The sequence below is a fragment of the Aythya marila genome (assembly GCF_965140915.1).
Source record: "Aythya marila genome assembly, chromosome: 5".
In the NCBI taxonomy this organism is placed as follows: Eukaryota; Metazoa; Chordata; class Aves; order Anseriformes; family Anatidae; genus Aythya; species Aythya marila.
This window is the reverse complement of record NC_139046.1, coordinates 30,178,329-30,197,940: the sequence shown is the minus strand read 5'-3', so window position 1 is coordinate 30,197,940 and position 19,612 is coordinate 30,178,329. Positions and strand designations below refer to the sequence as shown.

Genomic DNA, 19,612 nt, shown 5'->3' with positions numbered 1-19,612 from the left:
TATCTAGTCCAACTGACTAACCTCTTCTGCCCCCAAAAAAAGTTAAAGAATATTACTGAGGGCATTCTCCAAATGTCTCTTGAACACTGACAATGATAGAGCATCTGCCACCTCACTAGGAAGCCTGTTCCAGTGTTTGACTACCCTCACAGTAAAGAATTTTGCTCTGTTCGTGCAGATTTTTGCCATTCCCATGCATCCTGTCATAGGTAACCATCTCACCACCTCAGAAAGTTATCATAGAATCATAGAATCATAGAATATCCTGAGTTGGAAGGGACCCTTAAGGATCATCAAGTCCAACTCTTGACACCGCACAGGTCTACCCAAAAGTTCAGACCATGTGCCTAAGTTCACAGTCCAATCTCTTCTTAAATTCAGACAGGCTCGGTGCAGTGACCACTTCCCTGGGGAGCCTGTTCCTGTTATAGAGAGCAGTGAGATCTCTTCTTAGTTATCTTTTCTCCAGGCTAGACAACCCCATTGTCCTTAGTCTCTGTTCATAGGGCAGATCTTCCAGCCTAGCTATATATGGCAAAATAATAAAGAAGAGGCACAGGATACAGTATAGGGGAATAAAGGCATGGGATGGTAAAAGATATGTCACAGGCTGGCACTAGAGAAACTGTGTCAATAAATAATTCATCAATGGTCAGTTAAAGAAATGCAAACATGGACAAAAAATGTTTTCAGGGATATCAAAATTGACCTATAAAATAGGTAGTAAATTTGGATGTGATGTCAACTAGTCAACTAAGGCCAGTAAAGGACCTTATTCCCTTATAAGCACAATCAGGCTACATGAAGACTTAGGACCATAAGCACTTTCATGCCCAAATTTCTATTTTCTATGCACTAGATGACACTGAAGGTTAGAATTTTATAGATGGATTTACAGGAAAAAAAAAAAAAAAGAAAAAAAAAAAAAACATAACCGACCTCAATGACTTTCCACATAAATTATTCTAATTTGACAGTGGAGTTAACATGTTGTTGGCTAAAGATATATTTCTGCATTCAGGATTCAGTCCAGAGCTTGTTGACTCTGTTAGAATAATTCTCTCTCAAGAAGTCAGTAATGTGATCCGCAGACCATTCCAGCCCTTTTAAGTTCCTGTGCAATCCAGATTTTGCTAATATATTTATTAAAAGGAGATACATTCAAGTATTCTGAATGGATATGGATTTCTTATTAAAAATATGATATAAACTATTATATAATATGTACAAGCTGAAGACTTTAGCATTAACTCTGATTCCTTTGTAAGTTCCAAAAGCTTCAACTTTTGTCAGTTTATAGTCCTAGACTGTTTTGAAGTATAGAGTGCATATAGTTAGTGAACAGGAACCAAAGAATATGTAGCTAAATTCAAAAACCAGGTTTAAAACTCCTCTATGTTATTCATGTTGCCTGTTATAAAGGGCTCATAAACACACTAGAGTTGTGTTTATCAACACTGATCCTTTTGCTGATACACGTCAGATTGGAAGTTGGACATACATGTGGAAAGTAGTGTGACACCGAGAGGCATGGTGATGGTCCATTATGCTGTTGTAATCCCCCCCTTTCACAGCACCTGCTTTACTGTTCAGATGTGCACATGGGGCTGCCTGCAAACTGTTCTGGAATCATCAGAAGAGAACTGAAAGGACATATCATATTTTTTCTCTCTCCCTCTTGCCCTGAGAAGAACCTGCAAATGGAAAAATACAACATATACTCCCCATGATCTGCTCCACTCAAGCAGGAAAAACAAAAGGAAAAAACATGTGAGCAAATCCAAGAGAGAATAACCAAAGAACTGTCAGGTCTGGGAGCAGATTAATAAACCAAAGGACTGGAATTTAATATGACTAATAAACCCTTCTAAAGTCAATGGTTTCTGAAACACAAGTTTTAAACAATTATGGGAAATATTATCTGAAGAAAATTGTGAAGGTCGTAATGTTCATTAGAAAATGCAGCTGCACTTTAGAGCAAGCAGTAAATTCTAACATAAGGAAGTTCTTGTTATTTCAGTTATATAATACTCTGTACCCAACAGGGTAATAATGATGTTTGTGCTTTACTCATAACTTTTCTATTTTCTATGGTTATTTCAATCTCATTCTTCAACAGCTGTCAAAAGCTACATCCACAAGTGCATATCACCCTTTACAATCAATGTAACAATTCAACAATAACTCTACAATTTCATATTAAGAGCAGCTTTTAAAACACTGATAAATATTGTCTCCTGATTAAACTCTGTTTGCTACATTTGTTGCTCTGTTTGGTATCATTGGGAGAATGAAAAAAAAAAAAAAAAAAGTGATTCTAATTTAGAAAACATATAGATATATAGCTGGAAAAATGTACCTATCAAATATTTGTTCTTCTCAACCCAGACAGAAAATTGCCAGTGGTCTATTAATACAGACCTTTAAAATAATCAGTTACTGTAATTAAATCCCACAGATAGAAGACGTTGCTCAGATACAGATCTTTTGCATATTTACTACAATTATATAGTTTTTGTTATATACAGACTTTTCCCACATCCTCCTCTGTCTGCAGTTCAGCAACCACTCAGTCCTGCTATAAAATGATTCCTCAGCTGTGCTTTGTGCACTTGAAATTATATTTCACTGCATTGTATCCACTTCCAGGAGTTATGTTAATCTTTGTATTCTAGCACACAGGCTGTCAAAGAACACACATTATTGAAAATATGCTCTCACCAATACTGGCAACAAAGTTCTTAAAAAATAAAAAATAAAATATGATATTCTATATCTTTTCTCTCTCTGTGGAGTATAAGTCGAACAGAAATGATGCATAAATCTAGAGCAAAAGATCTGTATAGGGCTGAACAATTTATACACACAGGCATAGCATATGTGTTATATATACATGTATATGTTACATATACATATAGCATATATATTATGTGTATGTCTGAGTATCTAAATATATATATAATAGTTATAAATACAGTGTGCTTGTGTGTGTACGTGCATGTCTTAACATGGGTGCAAAAACGGTGAGAGACAAATGGTGCAGTAGAAAGATACAGAGCAAATTGCTTCTGCAGCAGCCCCAAATTGCAGGCAGTTAAGGAAAGAACATTTCTTGTCTTGTCTTAATCTTAAATAAAAACACTTTTAAAGACAGTACCTTGTGAGGCAACAAGCGAAAATGTGTTCTCTAAGCTAATCATGCTAGAAAAAAAGTTGACATGGCATGGTAGAAATCATGTAAATGCAAGGGGAATTGTAGGATAAGTACCTCTGGATTTTTGTCTGGGTATGAAGAGAGTTGAAATCACAGTAAATACAGTTTGTTACCTCGTGTTCACTGTACTTCCAGAATTTCTGCAGCTTAGCTTTGCTGGTTAATTTTCACTAGTGTTTGCAGCTCTATTATAACTTTTTTTTTCTTTTTTTTTTTTCTTTTTTTTTTTTTTTCACCTTATATTGTGACAACTAAACAATAGTACTAACTGCTTAGTTTCAAACATTAAGAAAAAAATAATTAGACAAGGAATGGTAGAGAGTAGTAATAGACATCTAAACTGAAAACAGGAGTGTCCAGTCTGACTTCTAACCTGCCAAGCACATCTGCTGTGGCTTGTAATTTCATTTGACAAGGAGCTACTAATGTTTGCATTGATAAAAGGGTAGTCATCACACATGTGACCTTTCAAGCTTGCCTTGTTACATACTCTTCTTTCAACGTAGTGCTGTACCCGAAACTCCAGAACTTACAGGAAATGGTAATTAAAAGCCCACAAAATAAAATAAAACTCATATCCTTCCCTGATTTGATAGGCATTTTGTTGCAGACCTCCAATAAGATGTAATAAAGGTACCTTCACGGGGTCCTGTACAAACCAGAAGTCCAGAACAGGACCTGCACTCTCTGTTCCCTCCTGAAAAGCTCCAACTCCAATTCTGCCAGCTTTCCTAAGTCATCAAATAGAAATGCCGTGACTCCAGTTATTTCTCTTCTGTTCTGGACAATTAGTTCTCTGAGACATCTCTGTGAAGTAGCTGACCTCCTTCTTGATCACTACAGAACACAGATCAGATACAGTCTGTTGTATCTGAGTGAAGAAGAAATATTTGTCCCCTTCTCTTTGTACAGATACTGGTAATAATCTGTAATAACTTAAACTATAAACATGAAGTTCTTATAACCACAGATCTAAGATTATCCAATCTTCCCAGCAAAACTTTCAAACATGACTGCTGTAATTAAATGTTGAAAAATAATGAATTTAACCTAAAATAAATAGTGAAATCCTTGAATATATATATATATTTTTCTTAATACAGTCTTCTTACATTTTAAGTCTTCTGTGAAAAAGAAGGACAGTCTGGCCGTTGTTATAATATTAACAGAAACAAATTTAAATTGGCTCTAATAACTCAATTCCATTTTCCATTTGTTCTTAATCTTAAATTATAAAGAGGAAACCCAAAACCAATACAGGAAGATATAGAAATATAGTTAACTATAAGTTTGTCATGAGAGCAGGTATCTCACAGAGAAAGTAGATTACCTCTCAAACTTTTCACATATGACATTATATGAGAGACCTCATGCATGAACATGAACATCATGGCCAACTAGATCTGAGACCATGAACCTAATGCTACTCCCTGTAATCAGGCAAAAATAAACGAATGACTTCAAGACTAGAACACCTAGTGAAAGTGAAAAGCTGCCTAGACTCATTACAAGCAGAATGCGTACTTAGTAAGACATTTAATAAGTAAAGCTTCAATACTTTTTTCTTTTCTTTTTTTTTTTTTGTTTTGTTTTTTTTTTTTTGTTTTGAAGTATTCAGCTGCACATTATTAGAATAACTGCAATAATTTGGAATATCTCTCCCTTCTCAGATTTCCATTTCCATTTATTTAAAGTCATATATGTGTGGAAAGTCACACATGCTTTTCAGCAGTTAGTAGTAGTATCTAGTACTGGTGAGGAAGGATTTTTTGCAAAAAAAAAAAAAACAAAAAAACATTGAGTTAATGTTTATCAATTGCTTCTGCAGTCCTTATTTACAAAGACATATTAATGCTCTACTTGAATAAATTATGTTCACATTAGCATATACTGCAGTACTTGATTTCACAACAGCTTTCAAATTTTCTTAACATGTTTCTTTAATGGGGAAAAATTCTTAACATTTGCATTGTAAGTCAGAGAGCAATGAATTACATGCTAGTTCCTGAACTGTGAATACACAAACCAGTTTGTGAAGATATATGAGGTCAGGCCTGTAAGACTCATTTAAATCATTTGACTTTCAGGTCAAGTCAAAGTTTGAAATTCGAGTGGGTTAGAAATTTGGAAGGACTTATAATAACTAGAAACAGACAGATATTCTAGTTTGCCAGTCATCCTTTTCTCCACTTTTTTTTTTTTTTTTTTGTATTGTGCATTTCTTGTAAATAATAAATTTATTGCATTTTCTTAATTCTATTCATTGAAAGGTATCACAGGTATTTCTGAGAATTTCTTTGTTTTGGAATATTGTATATGTTTTAGAAGTGGGCCTAAGTGATCTGAAAATTGCAAAGGAAATTTAAAAAAAATAATAATAAAAAAAGGAAAAATAAAGTTATGTTACAAACTTATAACTATAAAAATAAAGAGGAGTATCTCTGTATTCTGTCCATCATTACTACTATATTTCATCTTCACTGGACGAAATTTCCTTTTCCTTCATCGGTAGTCTGTTTCAAAGTATAAAAATTAGGTTATTCCATTCTTTAGGTACATTTTTTCCAGTCCTCATCACAAAGAATTTTATTTATCTGTGAGATCACCAGTTCAAAGTTTCTAGAAGTTGAAATATTGATTTCACTTGAGAAATACAGCATTTTAATGAAATCTTTCTGGCAATTGTGCTTTTCAAGACTAGTCGTTCACCTTAACACATTGATTATTATTCAGAGATGTCTTGCTTTTGCACAGAGCATATCCAAGTTGTAAGCACAACAGTTCATATGAGTTGGATTTTCCATAATATTTTATATGTCTTCATTCTTCAAGGCATTCTATGCTTGGAAAAACAGGATAGTGTAATGAGCATGACTTTTGACTTCGTCACTTCTATGTATGAATAAAGTAAGTAATGGACCAATTTCAGAGAGACAAGATTGTACTTATTCTATATGAGATGCCCCCACAAAAGTGTAACTCTAATATAAACTCGCACATGCATTTTTATAGTCACATGTTAGCTAGCATATGGAGATTTAAACAGAAAATGTGTCTGTATGTAAAAGAACATTCTTGCTATGCTCAGTGGCCTATTTGGGGATTTTAAATTCTACATTTTGTGTGGCTTTGGACTGGACAATGTTGTGTTGTATATATTTCTCTCTTGTCTCATTTTCTATGAAGTATTTGTATTTCACTCCACCCCTACCTTTTCAAAAGAGATAGCAAGCTTATAATGCAATGCATAGGCCTTCTGTCTTGCTTGGAAAATGTATTTCGCATGAGGATACGGTGTGAAATAATGTGACGTTATACAATATAGCATACTGGATTTTTTCAATAATCCTTCTGACATATTCCTATAAATATTATGATTTATATTTGAAATTAGTGGGGCAAGGAGTACATAACACTGTACTAATTTGTTTTAAGAACATAAATTACAGTTAAAATATCATCTACCTGTGTAATAGAATTTTTAGTGGTTCTTTTTGAGCCTTTTTGACATTGGTACTTCAAACAGAATTAAAATATTTGTTTCATACTTTAATGACTGAATGTAGTCTCTCCTTATGGCACCATAACTTTTCTTATATAGAAGCATCCTATTTAAAATGAGATAGTGAAAAACGTTGACTGAAAACTGTTGAAATATACTCTTCCATATGGTTGATTTGACAGTTCCTCTGTAGAAAGCCCCAGGAACTTATATACACACACATGTATGTGTACAGCTACAGAAAACTAATATTACAACTAAATAAATGTAAATATTGGTCTCTACTAAGATAAATCACTGAGGGATATTATCAGATTATCTGTGTCTGTGTTTGTCAGTTTTTTTGAGACAAAGAAAACAAAACCATCGCTTGAAAATGATGATGCAATTATTTTTTGCCAGAATACCAAAATAGTCAACAATGTTTATATTTCTATTACATCTATTCTCCACTTTCCCATGGTAAAACAAGAAGTTAACTTAGGTACCAGGGTCTAATATGTCTCCAAATTCAGGGAAGCATGGTAAGGGGAGGAGAGAGTGGTGTAGATGTGGATGTATTGCACAGCAGCTATTGTAGTTTTCCATGGCATTCAGGGTTAAGACAGAGAATGAGACAATTTACAGAGGAATTTTGACACTCAGCAGTATTACAGTTCTAAACTTTAAAATGACACAGCTTGTAACATTCAGTATTTCAGGTTCTGTCAATGCCAAAAAATAGTTCCTGTATATGTAACTAGATTAAGGAGAATTTTCATTCCCAAGTACCTATAGCATCATTTCATACATACTGTATATATTACCATATATGCTAGGTATAAGATATACAAAAAATTATTAAGGCTTATGTCTTAATGTTGTGCATTCTGAAAAGTCAAGAACAATTTTGAAGGGAGAATTGGGAAAAAAAAAAATCACATTTCATTTCAAGGAAAGTCTAAATAGGTAAAATGACAGTTTAAGATTGTCAAAGATGAATGTCAAATGCATTTTTTGAATGACTATGCATATAATGGGTCACAGCTTCCATATATATATTTGTTATAGATTTGTGTAGTTGCTTAAGTGTATCTACTAACTTCAAACACTGGATTACAATCTGTTCTTGTTTAACAGTGCTTTCCTATATGCATATCAAAATAAATATCTTATAAACATAAGATTAAGTCTGAGCAATTGAATTAACAAATGGTTTAACTCTTTGACGTATATAAAATGAAAATATTTGTCCTTTCAAATCTGAAGAGAAGGTGGACATACAGTAAAACATTTGAAAATATTTCCAGGACTGAAAGTACAGAAGTTGATATTTTTCTTTTTCTGTTTTCCTTCTCAGATATTCACATCCTTGTTTTAATTAACTTGTTCATATAAATACAGTAGGATTGTTGTATTTTTTAAATAACTCTTTACTGAATATGTCAACAAGATAATATATAGTGTATAGTGAGATTTCGAAGTTAACAATGCGTGCAACATGGCAGATTGCAGAAAACAGATAATGCAGACTTCAAATAATCTATTTTTCCATGTTAAAGATAGAAAATATACCAAACACAAAACAGAATCAAGTGTGCATGTTTCAGTTAAAATCAGTTTTATGAAAGATCTTCAGATATTTGGGACCAAGTGACACAACAAATTTAGTAGCTTACGTTTCTGAGAGGATCAGAACTCAGCTCTCATGAGGCACACTTCCACAGAGCCCCAGCGAGATCCCTTTTGGACTAGTTTTCCAGATGGACCACTAGCCAGTGTCCTTTTAAAAATCAATACATTCTATGCTGTACAAAATTTAATGCCAAATGCTTCAATAATGCCTGTAGTATCATGTAGGATACAAACTGCCTTGTTCAGCAGAGTTCAGGGAAGGAGTGTTCATCACCTTCATTGGATTATCTTTGTATTTAGAAGAGATCATCAGGCAGTATTTGATGAGGCTTAGAGCCAGTAACATTTGGTTTTGGCACATTCTTTTGTTGTTGTTGTTTGTTTTTCCACTGAGCTAGAAAGATAAATTATGACTAAAACCATTATTCTCATGCTTTAAAGGAAAAAGAAAGAAAAAAAAAATAAAAAGCTTTAATATTTCCATGTTATAATTTAAGTTGAAAAAGTACTATAAATGGAGAATTTAATGGGAGTTAACCACTTCACTGTCAAAAGCTGAGCCTGAACTTTCATTTCAATGTCATCAATAAAGTGCCTTATGTAGACCCTTGAAATTGTAACAACAATACAATATGCATAAGTACTTTTGCTTGCAAAATTAAATCAATACTTTTCTTAGAGGGAGAATTTTTTTTCTCACTAAAAGAGAAAATGATTGAGAGAGAAATATAGTTGATCTATTCTAGTAGCAAATAGCATAAGCTATTGCATTTTTCTTTTATCATCGCATCCATTGTATTTCTTTATTGGCTTACAGAAAAAAAATGCTAATATATTTTCATTCAAAAGTAACTCTATGCCTAAATATTCATATGAATAAATTCAATAACAGTGTCTCCAGTAAAAACCAAAAGTTCATGCATCCATTAGGTGTTTGTTTCTGCTAACAAGCTACATGCAAGGAAGTGACAGAGTCTGTGAAAACAAGGTCCAGGTTGTAAATAAGTAAGTCTTCAGACGGAACCATAGCACTGGACAAAGCAGTGTTTTGATACCAGTTTAACACAATTTCTCTTATACTCTCATTTTTTTCCACTCACCAATCTTATCAGCTATTAGCATTTATGTCAGCTATTAGCAGCGTACATTGGATGACAGATGAGATGTTGCATGTAAACCATTCATTTGTACCCAGGTTCAATGAACCCTTGCAAATCAGGACCTAGAGTTTTGGGGTTTCTAATGAGTTGTATATGCATTCATTGAGGACTACTGCTCTATAGTTCTCTTCAGTTATTTGTGGTCAGACATTGGTACTAAGTGAAGATGTTTATAAGCACAAGGAAAAAGCTACCGATTATTAAAATTTATATCACCAAAAGATCATTGTCCATTTTTAACTTCTTCCCCCCCCCCAAAAAAAAAAAAAAAAAAAAAAAAAGTTATCTGGTGAAAACTGCTCATTATGTATTTGTCTAGATGTGTTTTGAAACCAAGCCACAGTTGTCTGTATGACTGACACTTCGAAACATCCCAAACTCTGCTGTAGGTTGAAATAAATGAAATCTTCTGCAGATGGGTAGCAATTAGAATTGGAAGAAACATTCTTCAAATGCAACATATGACCTTTTCATTGACTACAGCTGTGAATTTGTTTAAATAATACTCCCAGCTCTATTCAGGAATTTTGGTGTAAGTGGCCTTTTACTTTTTTTTTTTTTTTTTTTTTTTTTCAGAAGTGTACTTATTGAAAAGAAATTTTGTCAATATCACATAAAAATATATCTTTTTCTTCATACCAAAAAGAAGCATAAACTATGCTGTCTTTAATATCATTTTGCTTTTTTATCTAGGTAAGTCAGTAATACTCCAAACATATATACATATATATACACATATACACACACATATATATATATATATATACATTTTGTCATCTGAGATTAACCCAAAGAGTTTGTGAATGTCTTCTGTTTTTACCCTATTAGAATAATAACCACATTTGTTGTCTTCAGTTTGGGCTTGTGGATCTTTCACTTAGAGTACAGCTGAACTCCCTGAATAAGAGTTTTGCTACAAATAAGGCGCCTAACTCCATGGTATCCTGAGGCCTAGAACAGATGTTCAAAGGAGTGTAAAGATTCCTCCAGCATCAGTCACTGAAATATGAAATGTTAGTATGTACATACATTCAAAGGATGCCTTTGAAATCAAACATATAGCTAGTTATTTCAGTGAAATTAAATGCTACATCCACACCCAACAGGACTCTCTGTCTCTACTTAATCTCACAAAAGCTTTTATGGATCCAGCATGCAATGGAAGCGTGCAGAAGCACAACTATCTGCTGCTTGTCTTGTGGGCTTTGGCAGCTAAAACACATTGAATGAACAAAATAAAGTATCAACCTTCCCATCATAATCTAGAGCAAATAGGTCACAGATAAAAGACTTTGCATAGACATCTCTACCTAGAATTACACCGTTGGAAATCATATGGCAGCTTTTTATTCAGCAAAATTTCAGTGACTTTACTATAACAGTAGCCACCCAGGTTGCCTAAAATACCTGTTATAGCCGAAGAAAATAGCAAATATACAGAATATAGACTGAAAATTCAAATTGTGATTCTAAAAGGTGCTGGGGGGAGGATGCAGTTCTTTGTATAGTGACTGTACTTTGCCATTGACCATAACTAGATTTATTGTGTTTTTGCAGAAAATGAGTGTTACACAATTTGAATTTGAGAAACCGCACACTCACAGACTGCTGGATTTCAAGAATGAGTTAAGGAAATGAGCAAAGGAAAGGATTAAAACCCTCTCTCCCAACATAAGCAGCCTCATAAAGTAAAAAGTCTAAGCATTGCAATGTGAAAGTGCTCCAGCTTTTACTGTCAATCCACCTCTAACAAATTCTCATCTCTAGTTGGTCACTGTATAAAGTTTTCTCTTTGGTTCCCTACTCCCTTAAAAAAAAAAAAAAATCAACTTTATTTTTTCCTCTTTATTATTTTTTTTTTTTTTTGTGAACTTTTCCCTGCCCCTAAGTTCAGGAGAAAGTAAGCTAAAAAAAAAAAATGGTGGGGAAACAAAAAAAAAAAAAAGATTTTAATTCCATCACTGAGCTGGCAAGAAAGTCAGAGTTCTTAGCAGTCACAGATTTAATGAAGTTTCTTGAAGATTGTATAATTTTGAGATCAGCATCATGGTTTTAATACAACCATGTTGTTTCACATAGTACATCACTTAGAAGCGATTCCAGCTATAGAATTTGAGGGAATAAAATTCTAAGCCCACCTACTGATTTTAAAGCCCATATCATTGTGGAAAACTTCCAAAAAGCTTAACATAAAAGAAGGGTAATTTGGAGTGACAGAGTGTATTTATGTTCTAAAAAGTCCTTAGTTAGTGTCCATCTCTGTTCACTTGAACAGAAAGAAAACAAACAAACAAACAAAAAAAAAAAACACTAATTTATACATGATTTTCCCTGCTGAATGTAGTTCAGTTCACAATAGGCCTGATGGCCTTTCCAGTAATAAATTAAGATTAAAAATTAAAAATATATATATTTCTCATTTATCTTTGTTTGTCTGTTTTTCTTACTTCATGCTGAGCATAACTCAGACCTCTAAATCAAACAGAGCTTGAAACATAGAAGTCAATGGCAACCTTTCCATTGGCATTATATTTTGCAACGTGTTTTCAAAATTTACACTTCTAGACTGCAAATTCTACATGAATACTTCAGAGTTGGGAGTGCTTAGAATTTCTCTCTTTCAGGTTTCACCTGAACATTCTGTGTCAACAAATGCTGCTTTATTAAAGAGAGGTGCAACCTAATGACAGCGATCTGTTACATACTGATAACTTTCATCTCCCACTGAGACGGGTCAAAGAATGCCTAAAGCCTCTTAATCATAATGAAAACCAGGAACAGTTTCTAACATAAAAGTATATGATACCGGGGGACATTTTCAGAATAGCTTTTGCAAATAGGATTCAAGGTCACTTTGAGTTTGACACCGAGTTCTGTCTACCTTTCCTATTCCAAGCATATTGGGGAAAACAATCATACAAGAAGTAGCCTTTTTTGGTAGCAGTCAGAACTCCAGCTTTCAGTTGGAGGTAGGAAATACAGAATTGACAAAAGGGAACAGAAATACTTTAAATTGTTTGAAGTTGAACAGCAACTGCTGGATTTGAGTCAAAAGGGTTGTACCCATTTTATCTGAATTGCTTTTGGCCGTTCCTAGTGACCCTGTTTTAATATGCACTTATTTTCCTGTACTACAGGACACCTAGGAACTTAACATCTTTCAGACAGCTTCGACAGCAAAGTGGTTAATGTTTGAAGAATGAGTCAATCTTTCCTTTGCCGTGACATTGGGTTCTTATTGTACAACCCTGTACAGTACTTAGCAATATTTTTTAAAGATTTAAAAAGCAAAGAGTTACAAAACCATTTGCAATTAACTTGAAATAGAAAAGATAGCATTTTTTTAAATCCTATTATATAGTACACCGTATAAATTACAGAGTATTCAAATGCATAAATGCATCTGCGTAACATTTATCAAATGTAATTTTTTCATTGTTGTTGGGGGGCATGTTACTTTTTCAGAGTTTTTTCTGTTTGTCCTAGACACCCCCATCTACCCACACTATCACGTATGACAGTGCTCCAGGTCTGAGACATTGCTGTTGCAGTATCGCATGTTGTTGGGGATGTGGCAGTCTGTGTAGTTAATGCCCCCATTTGGGGTATATATGGGCTGCAGTCTGAAATCTCCTTTAAGGAGCTGATCGTTATTTAAGGAGACAATCTGGAAGCTGGTTTCCGTCATCTCCAGGATGGAGTTGTCCTTCTTGGTCCCTGCCTCACAGTAGTCATCTTTCCGACGGCCCCGGTTATATTTCCACTTCTGGGAGGTGTAACGCCCCTTTTTGTGCATGTGCCAGCAAAAAATGCTGAGCAGGACCACGAGGACAAATATCACTGCACCCCCAATCAACCCTGCCAGCAGAAATGGAGAGCCCAGGTTCTGAGAAGTTGTCTGCTCATGGCTGGAGGGGATGTTGCTGCCATTGTTCAAAAAGGAAGCCTTGGTTGTGGCTTCTGAACAGACAGTGTCTTCTCCTGTTCGGTAATTATTATAAGCATCCAGTGGAACCAAGCAAATCCGATAGGTGGATTTGGGCTCCAGATTTACCAGACTCAAGTGTTGCTTCTCACCACTAACTATACGCTCCTGAACAATTCCTCCTACCAGACTATGGCCCATTTTAACCCATGTGAGTTTATATGCCATCACGGTAAAAAGAGATATCCAGTTAACCTGGATGCAAGTGTCATTCACAAAATGGATAGAGAGTTGAATCCGTTCAGATATAGGAGGTGTCACCCTTTCTCTGTCCTCCCTGTCAGGCACAGTGGGGAGTGTGACTATGGTGGGAGTCAGAGGATTATACCTGCTACTTGGGGAAGGAACGGATGAGGGGGAAACTAATGCAGTTGGCTTGGCTGTAGCTGGGACTGGGGTGATGATAAGTGGCAGACCAGGAGTGGTGGTGGGGCATGACAACATATTCATATTGAGTTCCCTGACTGCCATACCTCGGACCTGTTCTGGTCGCTGGCACATAAAACCCCGTACATTGATGGAAGAAGGAATAAATTTGAGCCATTCAGTGACCCACTTTATACTGCAGTCACACAACCAGGGATTATTCCTTACAGTGAGTTGTCTCAGGTTGTGGAGATTATCAAATACCCCCTTTACCAACATCCGAAGCTGATTGTTGGAAATATCAAGACGTTCCAGTTTATGAAGTTTTGAAAAGGCTGTAAGTGGTATATGGGTTATCTGGTTGTCCTGCAAGTAGAGCCTTAGTAGATGTGTACCTGGAAGATCAGGAGGAGGGTAGGTCAGTGAATTCCGCACTATTGAGAATTCCTTGAGCTTGGAGAGGTGGCTGAAGGTGCCTTCAGCTATGCCTTTATTAGTAAGGAGATTGCCATCCACAATCAGACGCTCCAAACTTGTAAGATTCTGGAAGGCCAGGTCTGAAATGACAGCAATGCGGTTTTCATCTACTCGAAGTTCTTGTAAGTCCACTGGAAGGCCTACTGGTACGCTGCTTAAGTGATTCTTGGACAAGAACAGAAGCTTGAGGCTGATGGCTTCCCGGAATGCCCCATCCTCGACCCCAACAGTGGAGATGGAGTTGTCATCCAGGTGCAGTTCTTCCAGCTTCAATAGCTGAGCAAGGGCAGCCCGAGAAATGGTCTGAATGTTGTTTTCCTGCAGGTGGAGAACCCTGACATTCTTGGGCAGGTTCATGGGGAATTCATCCAACTGGTTGCCATACAGGTAGACCGTGTGCACAGACTGAACATTGTGCAACTCTGCAGGAAATCCAGCATTATTAATTTGGTTATTGTGGAGGTAGAGGACGGTTACACCCTCTGGTATCCCAAGAGGCACTGAGGTCAAGCTTCGCTCATTACAGTAGACAAAGTTTCGGTCACAGCGGCACACTTTTGGACAAGCCACAGTTTTAGAGACCTGCATGTACAGCCCCAGGGAAAAGATAAGCCATGATTTTATGAGAACAGCCCAGTCTGTGGGCCACATTCTAGTCCAGAAACCCATTTCTAATTTAAAGAAATAAAGTACCAAAGCGTTAAAGAACTGATAACAATAATAAAGCACAGGTAGCAAAATCTCAGGTCATTAAAATTGACTCCGGTTTATGTCCAGTGTTCAGGTGGAGATAAAGTCCTGCAGGCTAAGTAAAAAATATTCCTTTTACAGTTGGCCCACCTCCTACTTTTAATAAGAAAGCCACAGTCTTATTAGCCAGGATTACAAAGTTTGTTGTAACCTTCCTCCATGTGTGCTGAAAGAAACAACAGCAGTATCTTTCCAGGTGAACAACCAGTTAATTTAAAGCTACCAGAAGTTATCTAAGTATGAGTTGCTTGGAAGGATAATATTTCCTTTGACTGAAGTCTGTTGGTGTTACACTCAGCTTTCTGAAGTCAGCAAAGTTCTCATATCCGCTATCTTCTGGATCTGGTCTTCCTGTTAAAGAAAAGAAAAAAGAAAAAGTTGAATACCATGAATTTTTTAATAGGGAAGACCAAGCCCATTGGAAGACTATTCTAAAGCTGTGCAGCTGTGCTCTTTATGACTTTCTGGAAAAAAAAAAAAAAAAAAAAGGCATTAATATTAAACACTAGCTTAATATTACTATTAAATAATCTTGAAATAGATTTGATGCAAAGTCATTGCAGTGATTGAAGGACTTTCAGGAACTTAAGTGAAGGCTAGATCTATCAGCTCTGTTTGAATATTGTATCTCCAATCTCTGTCTTCTCACAGTGTTTCAACTCCTAAAACTTAAACATTTTACTGGAAATTTTTGCTTAACAATTTTTTTTTTTTCTTTCACAGAACCACTAACTCCAATGAGCTGCATTCACTGATGCCTGACAGACTAGACTCCAGACTGTCCTATTTAATTGCACACTGTGGTTGTTTTTTTTTTTTCATTTCCTACCAGACTCTGGAATGTTCTGGCCCTATTTGCATAAAGCCATCTTGTGTATTCACCTCCAGTCTTGCACACTGCAAGATTATTGCAGCTCACTACAGTAAGCTAGCTACATATGAGGGGAGTCTTTTAATAAATTATGGTAATCTACAAGTGCAATATACACTGCTGTAAGACATATATTTGCTAAAACTATCATCTTGATATTGCTTCTAATGTGAACTGTGCTGTCAACAGACTTCAGAACTAGCATTCCACTAAATGAAACTGGCTTACATCTGCTACTTTATTGTTTTAGGATATCAGCTCAGACTACAGCAGTTTTTTCTGGAAAGAATTTTCTCTCAAACCATAAAGTTTAGATACTTTTAACTTTGCTAAAGTGTAGTCTGAATGGCTTCATACACAAATTTGTTAATTCTAGTGTAGATGAGCTCTCAGCTTTTAAGCATACTTTTCAACTTTAACCTTCCAAGATACTATTTGTTATTCAGATCTATAACCAAACAATTCAACTCTAAATCATACAATAGAAGATACTGTATTGCTTGATGCTATCTTGTCTTATATGTTGTTTCAGACTAAAAAGAGAACAGGACACATTTTACATACTTGAACTAAAACTGAAGTACATAAACAAGTACCAAGCATCTGTAGACCTCAGTGTGTTCAACTGTAGTTACCTAAGCACAGTATTTTTCCAGATTTTTTTGACTCAGCTCACAATTCCCTGTCTGTGATTTCAGTAAAACAGAATTCCAGTGAACAGAAAAACATCTTTAAAATTCTTTTTTTCTTTATTTAAACCATGTAAGCACCACCCATCCTTTCCAGAAGCACAAGAGATATATCTTAGAAGTACATAAAAGTGTGTTTTTGTTTGTTTGTTTGTTCGTTTTTAGTGTTTTTTGTTTATTCCTGTTACAACTGCACAGGTTGTAACATGTCCCAAATGCGGCATGGGACTGGAAGTACAGAAAGTCTCTTTAGGAGTCAATATGTTATAACCCAGCAACTTTGTACTTGTAGATTACTGTATTTATTTGGAACATCATCAGGTATCAGCATCAAGTCTGGAACAGTTGGAGATAAAAAGCAAGTCCTAGAAAAGACCTCTAGTTTATCATTATGCCTTCAAATGGCAAATACACCATATGCCTATATTACATGCTGTCCTTTCCTGGGACAGCAGGTAGTAAGATTAACTAGTCCGGTATTCAAGGCTTTCTCTCTTGCAGGCATATTTCAGTCAAGAGTGGTTCCTTGACAATTTTGTAAGTTGACCTGATTCTGTAAAGAAACTCTAACAGGATTACATCCTCACATGATCGTAAGTGTAACAGTTTATCCACGTGTAATATGTCCTGGCTCCTGTCTAGATCATATTGCTCTGATCTGTCATGACATTGTCTTTGAAATAAGAAAGGATGTGCAGAACCTCTTCTGAGAACCGTGGAACCACACATAATAAAGTGGTTCTCATTCCCTTTCTAGCATCAGAAAGAGTCTGCCCCTCCCAACAGGGCCAATACCCTGTACTTAGTTCTGTTTTAATTGTAAATCCAATTGCCAAAGGGGTTTTATTTGACACCCAGCTGTAATAGAAAAACCAGCTAAGGACACGCAGCCACAGGCAGCTGAAGCTCCTGGTATGCCAGGAACCTCCTGAGGCAGTAATATCTATTAAAATAGGCTTATACATTCACCTTATTCTAGGAGTCTGGCCAGGGTACCTCTTGGCTAGGTAAATGTGGCATCTCTGTAAAAGATCAAAGTAAAGATTCTAGTAAATTGGGTCAAAATGCACAGTGCTTCTCATTATATATTACAAGTAAAAGACCTTTGGCTGGATGGTCACTTAAGCACAGCAGCACTTTGGAAGGTGGCACTCCAGAGTTTCTCTCTTTTTTTATGGTTAGGTGGATTTTGCATTTTTAAAACTTTCCTACTACATGCTTTCTCCCCCATGCTACCTGGAAAAGCTGAAATGGTTCAGTCTGTAGCTAATCACCAACACTGAGGGCAGGTAATTGTGGTTTCTCACGCATCCCTGGAATCCCTGTTGGCTTCCTAAAGAAAAATCTCTATTTTCAATATTCTTATAAGAATTGAACTGAGTCTTTCTGTAAATGAACTGATCATTTGCAGAGGGAGAATTTTGGCAGTGGAAGAATAAAGGGCACTCAATATCCCTGTCTTTCATGACTTCAAATCTTGGGAATTGACTTACAAACTGTAGATTGTTAGTGGCTTACTTGGTGTGAAACCAGAAAGTTCTAAAAAACAATCTGGGATGCAAAGAAGAGGGTAAGAGAGTATGTTGTGGTTCACTTATTTATTTTTATTTTTTTTAAATCAACATGCAAATATGTTAGCAATAACACATCTGTTCATCATCACCTTGATCATCACTTTTTGCTTCTATTTCTTTAGCCTATACACTTGATATCTATTTTTTCTCACCATATCTTCTGTGGAGCACAAACCACGTCTTCCAAGTGTCTAGGACATTTCCTGTCTTACTCCAACCAGGATATTAAATCTTGTTAGGATCTGAGGAATGATATCTATAAAAGTTGAGAGAAGCATATTGTAATAGACGAGAACAAATCCACATGTTCTAGGTGGCCACATCTGAAAATTCAGCCTTAGTGGCCTGAGTTTCTGACACCAGTGAAAATGTTTATCTTTGGAGGAATTTCTGATGAACATTTTTATCTCACTGTCTTATTAATTTTTTATTTTTTAAACCTACCTTATTTAAAATGTCTTTTGGAATGACTAATACTAGATGGAGATGAACAATTCTGCCTTTGTGTGCTGGATAAAAACTTCAAATTTGCTTTTAAGACTGTAACTGAACTGTTCTTTTCACATATTTTGATTGAAGGTATTAAAAGGTTGAAACATCTGGCTACAAGTTGAGAAAGTGAAGGTTTTATTAGTTTCTCCCTCACTGCTCAGAATTATGCACACAACTTCAAGCTTTAGTCATCCTGCTTTGCACAGGCCATGAAATAATTTAGATTCAATAAATAATCATGTTTCAATAATTAATATACTACTGAAAATGCTACTGAGTCCTAAATTTGTGTTATCTAAGAAAAAAATAAAATAAAATACTAACAACCTAATAGCAGCTAGTTTATTAACCTCTTTCCTATCTCAGTGACCAATATTGTTTCAATGACTTGGTCTGCTGTGCCTAAAGTAGCTCCAAAGGGCCAGAGGGCCATCTTCAGCACATTCCATGCTGCACCCCTCCAAACATGTAGTCCCATGTGCAGTGGTCAAGGTCCCAGTGGCTGCCTGAAAACCTGATGAAGTTCAGGGGAGGGAATGCAAGCATGGGAATCAAGGGAGAAGAATAGTTTACAGAGCACAGCCTACATATGAATGCATACGAATAAACAGCCTTGTGTTATAAACACAGGAATAATGTTGTGTTCCTGAAGCCAGGCTGCCTATCTTCATTAATATTCTCATGCTTGACACTATTATTTTTAAGAGAATAAGAATAACAATATTGACTATTCCATCTTTCAAGGAATCCTTAAAATAATCAAAAGCAGTTCCTAGGAATCTTGATTCCCTCCTCCCCCTGCCCACCCCCCCACCCCCCCCACCCGTTATTCTAACCACACAGCATTTATCTGAACCTGACTGCCATGCAACATAAATCAGAAGGCAAGCAAAACCAAAATCAAATAGCCACATCCAG

General features: G+C 35.8%; 1 protein-coding gene across 2 annotated transcripts in view; it reads right to left on the bottom strand.

Annotated features, from left to right (window-relative positions):
- Window positions 1-6,973: 6,973 nt before the first annotated feature.
- Window positions 6,974-19,612, bottom strand: part of FLRT2 (fibronectin leucine rich transmembrane protein 2) — a 62,402-nt gene continuing 49,763 nt past the window's right edge. For both annotated transcript variants that reach the window (XM_082762671.1, XM_082762672.1), the window contains exon 2: window positions 6,974-15,419. In XM_082762671.1, the coding sequence (XP_082618797.1) occupies window positions 12,999-14,987 (1,989 nt within the window). In that variant the 5' untranslated portion in view covers window positions 14,988-15,419 and the 3' untranslated portion in view covers window positions 6,974-12,998. The remainder of the gene's footprint in view (window positions 15,420-19,612) is intronic.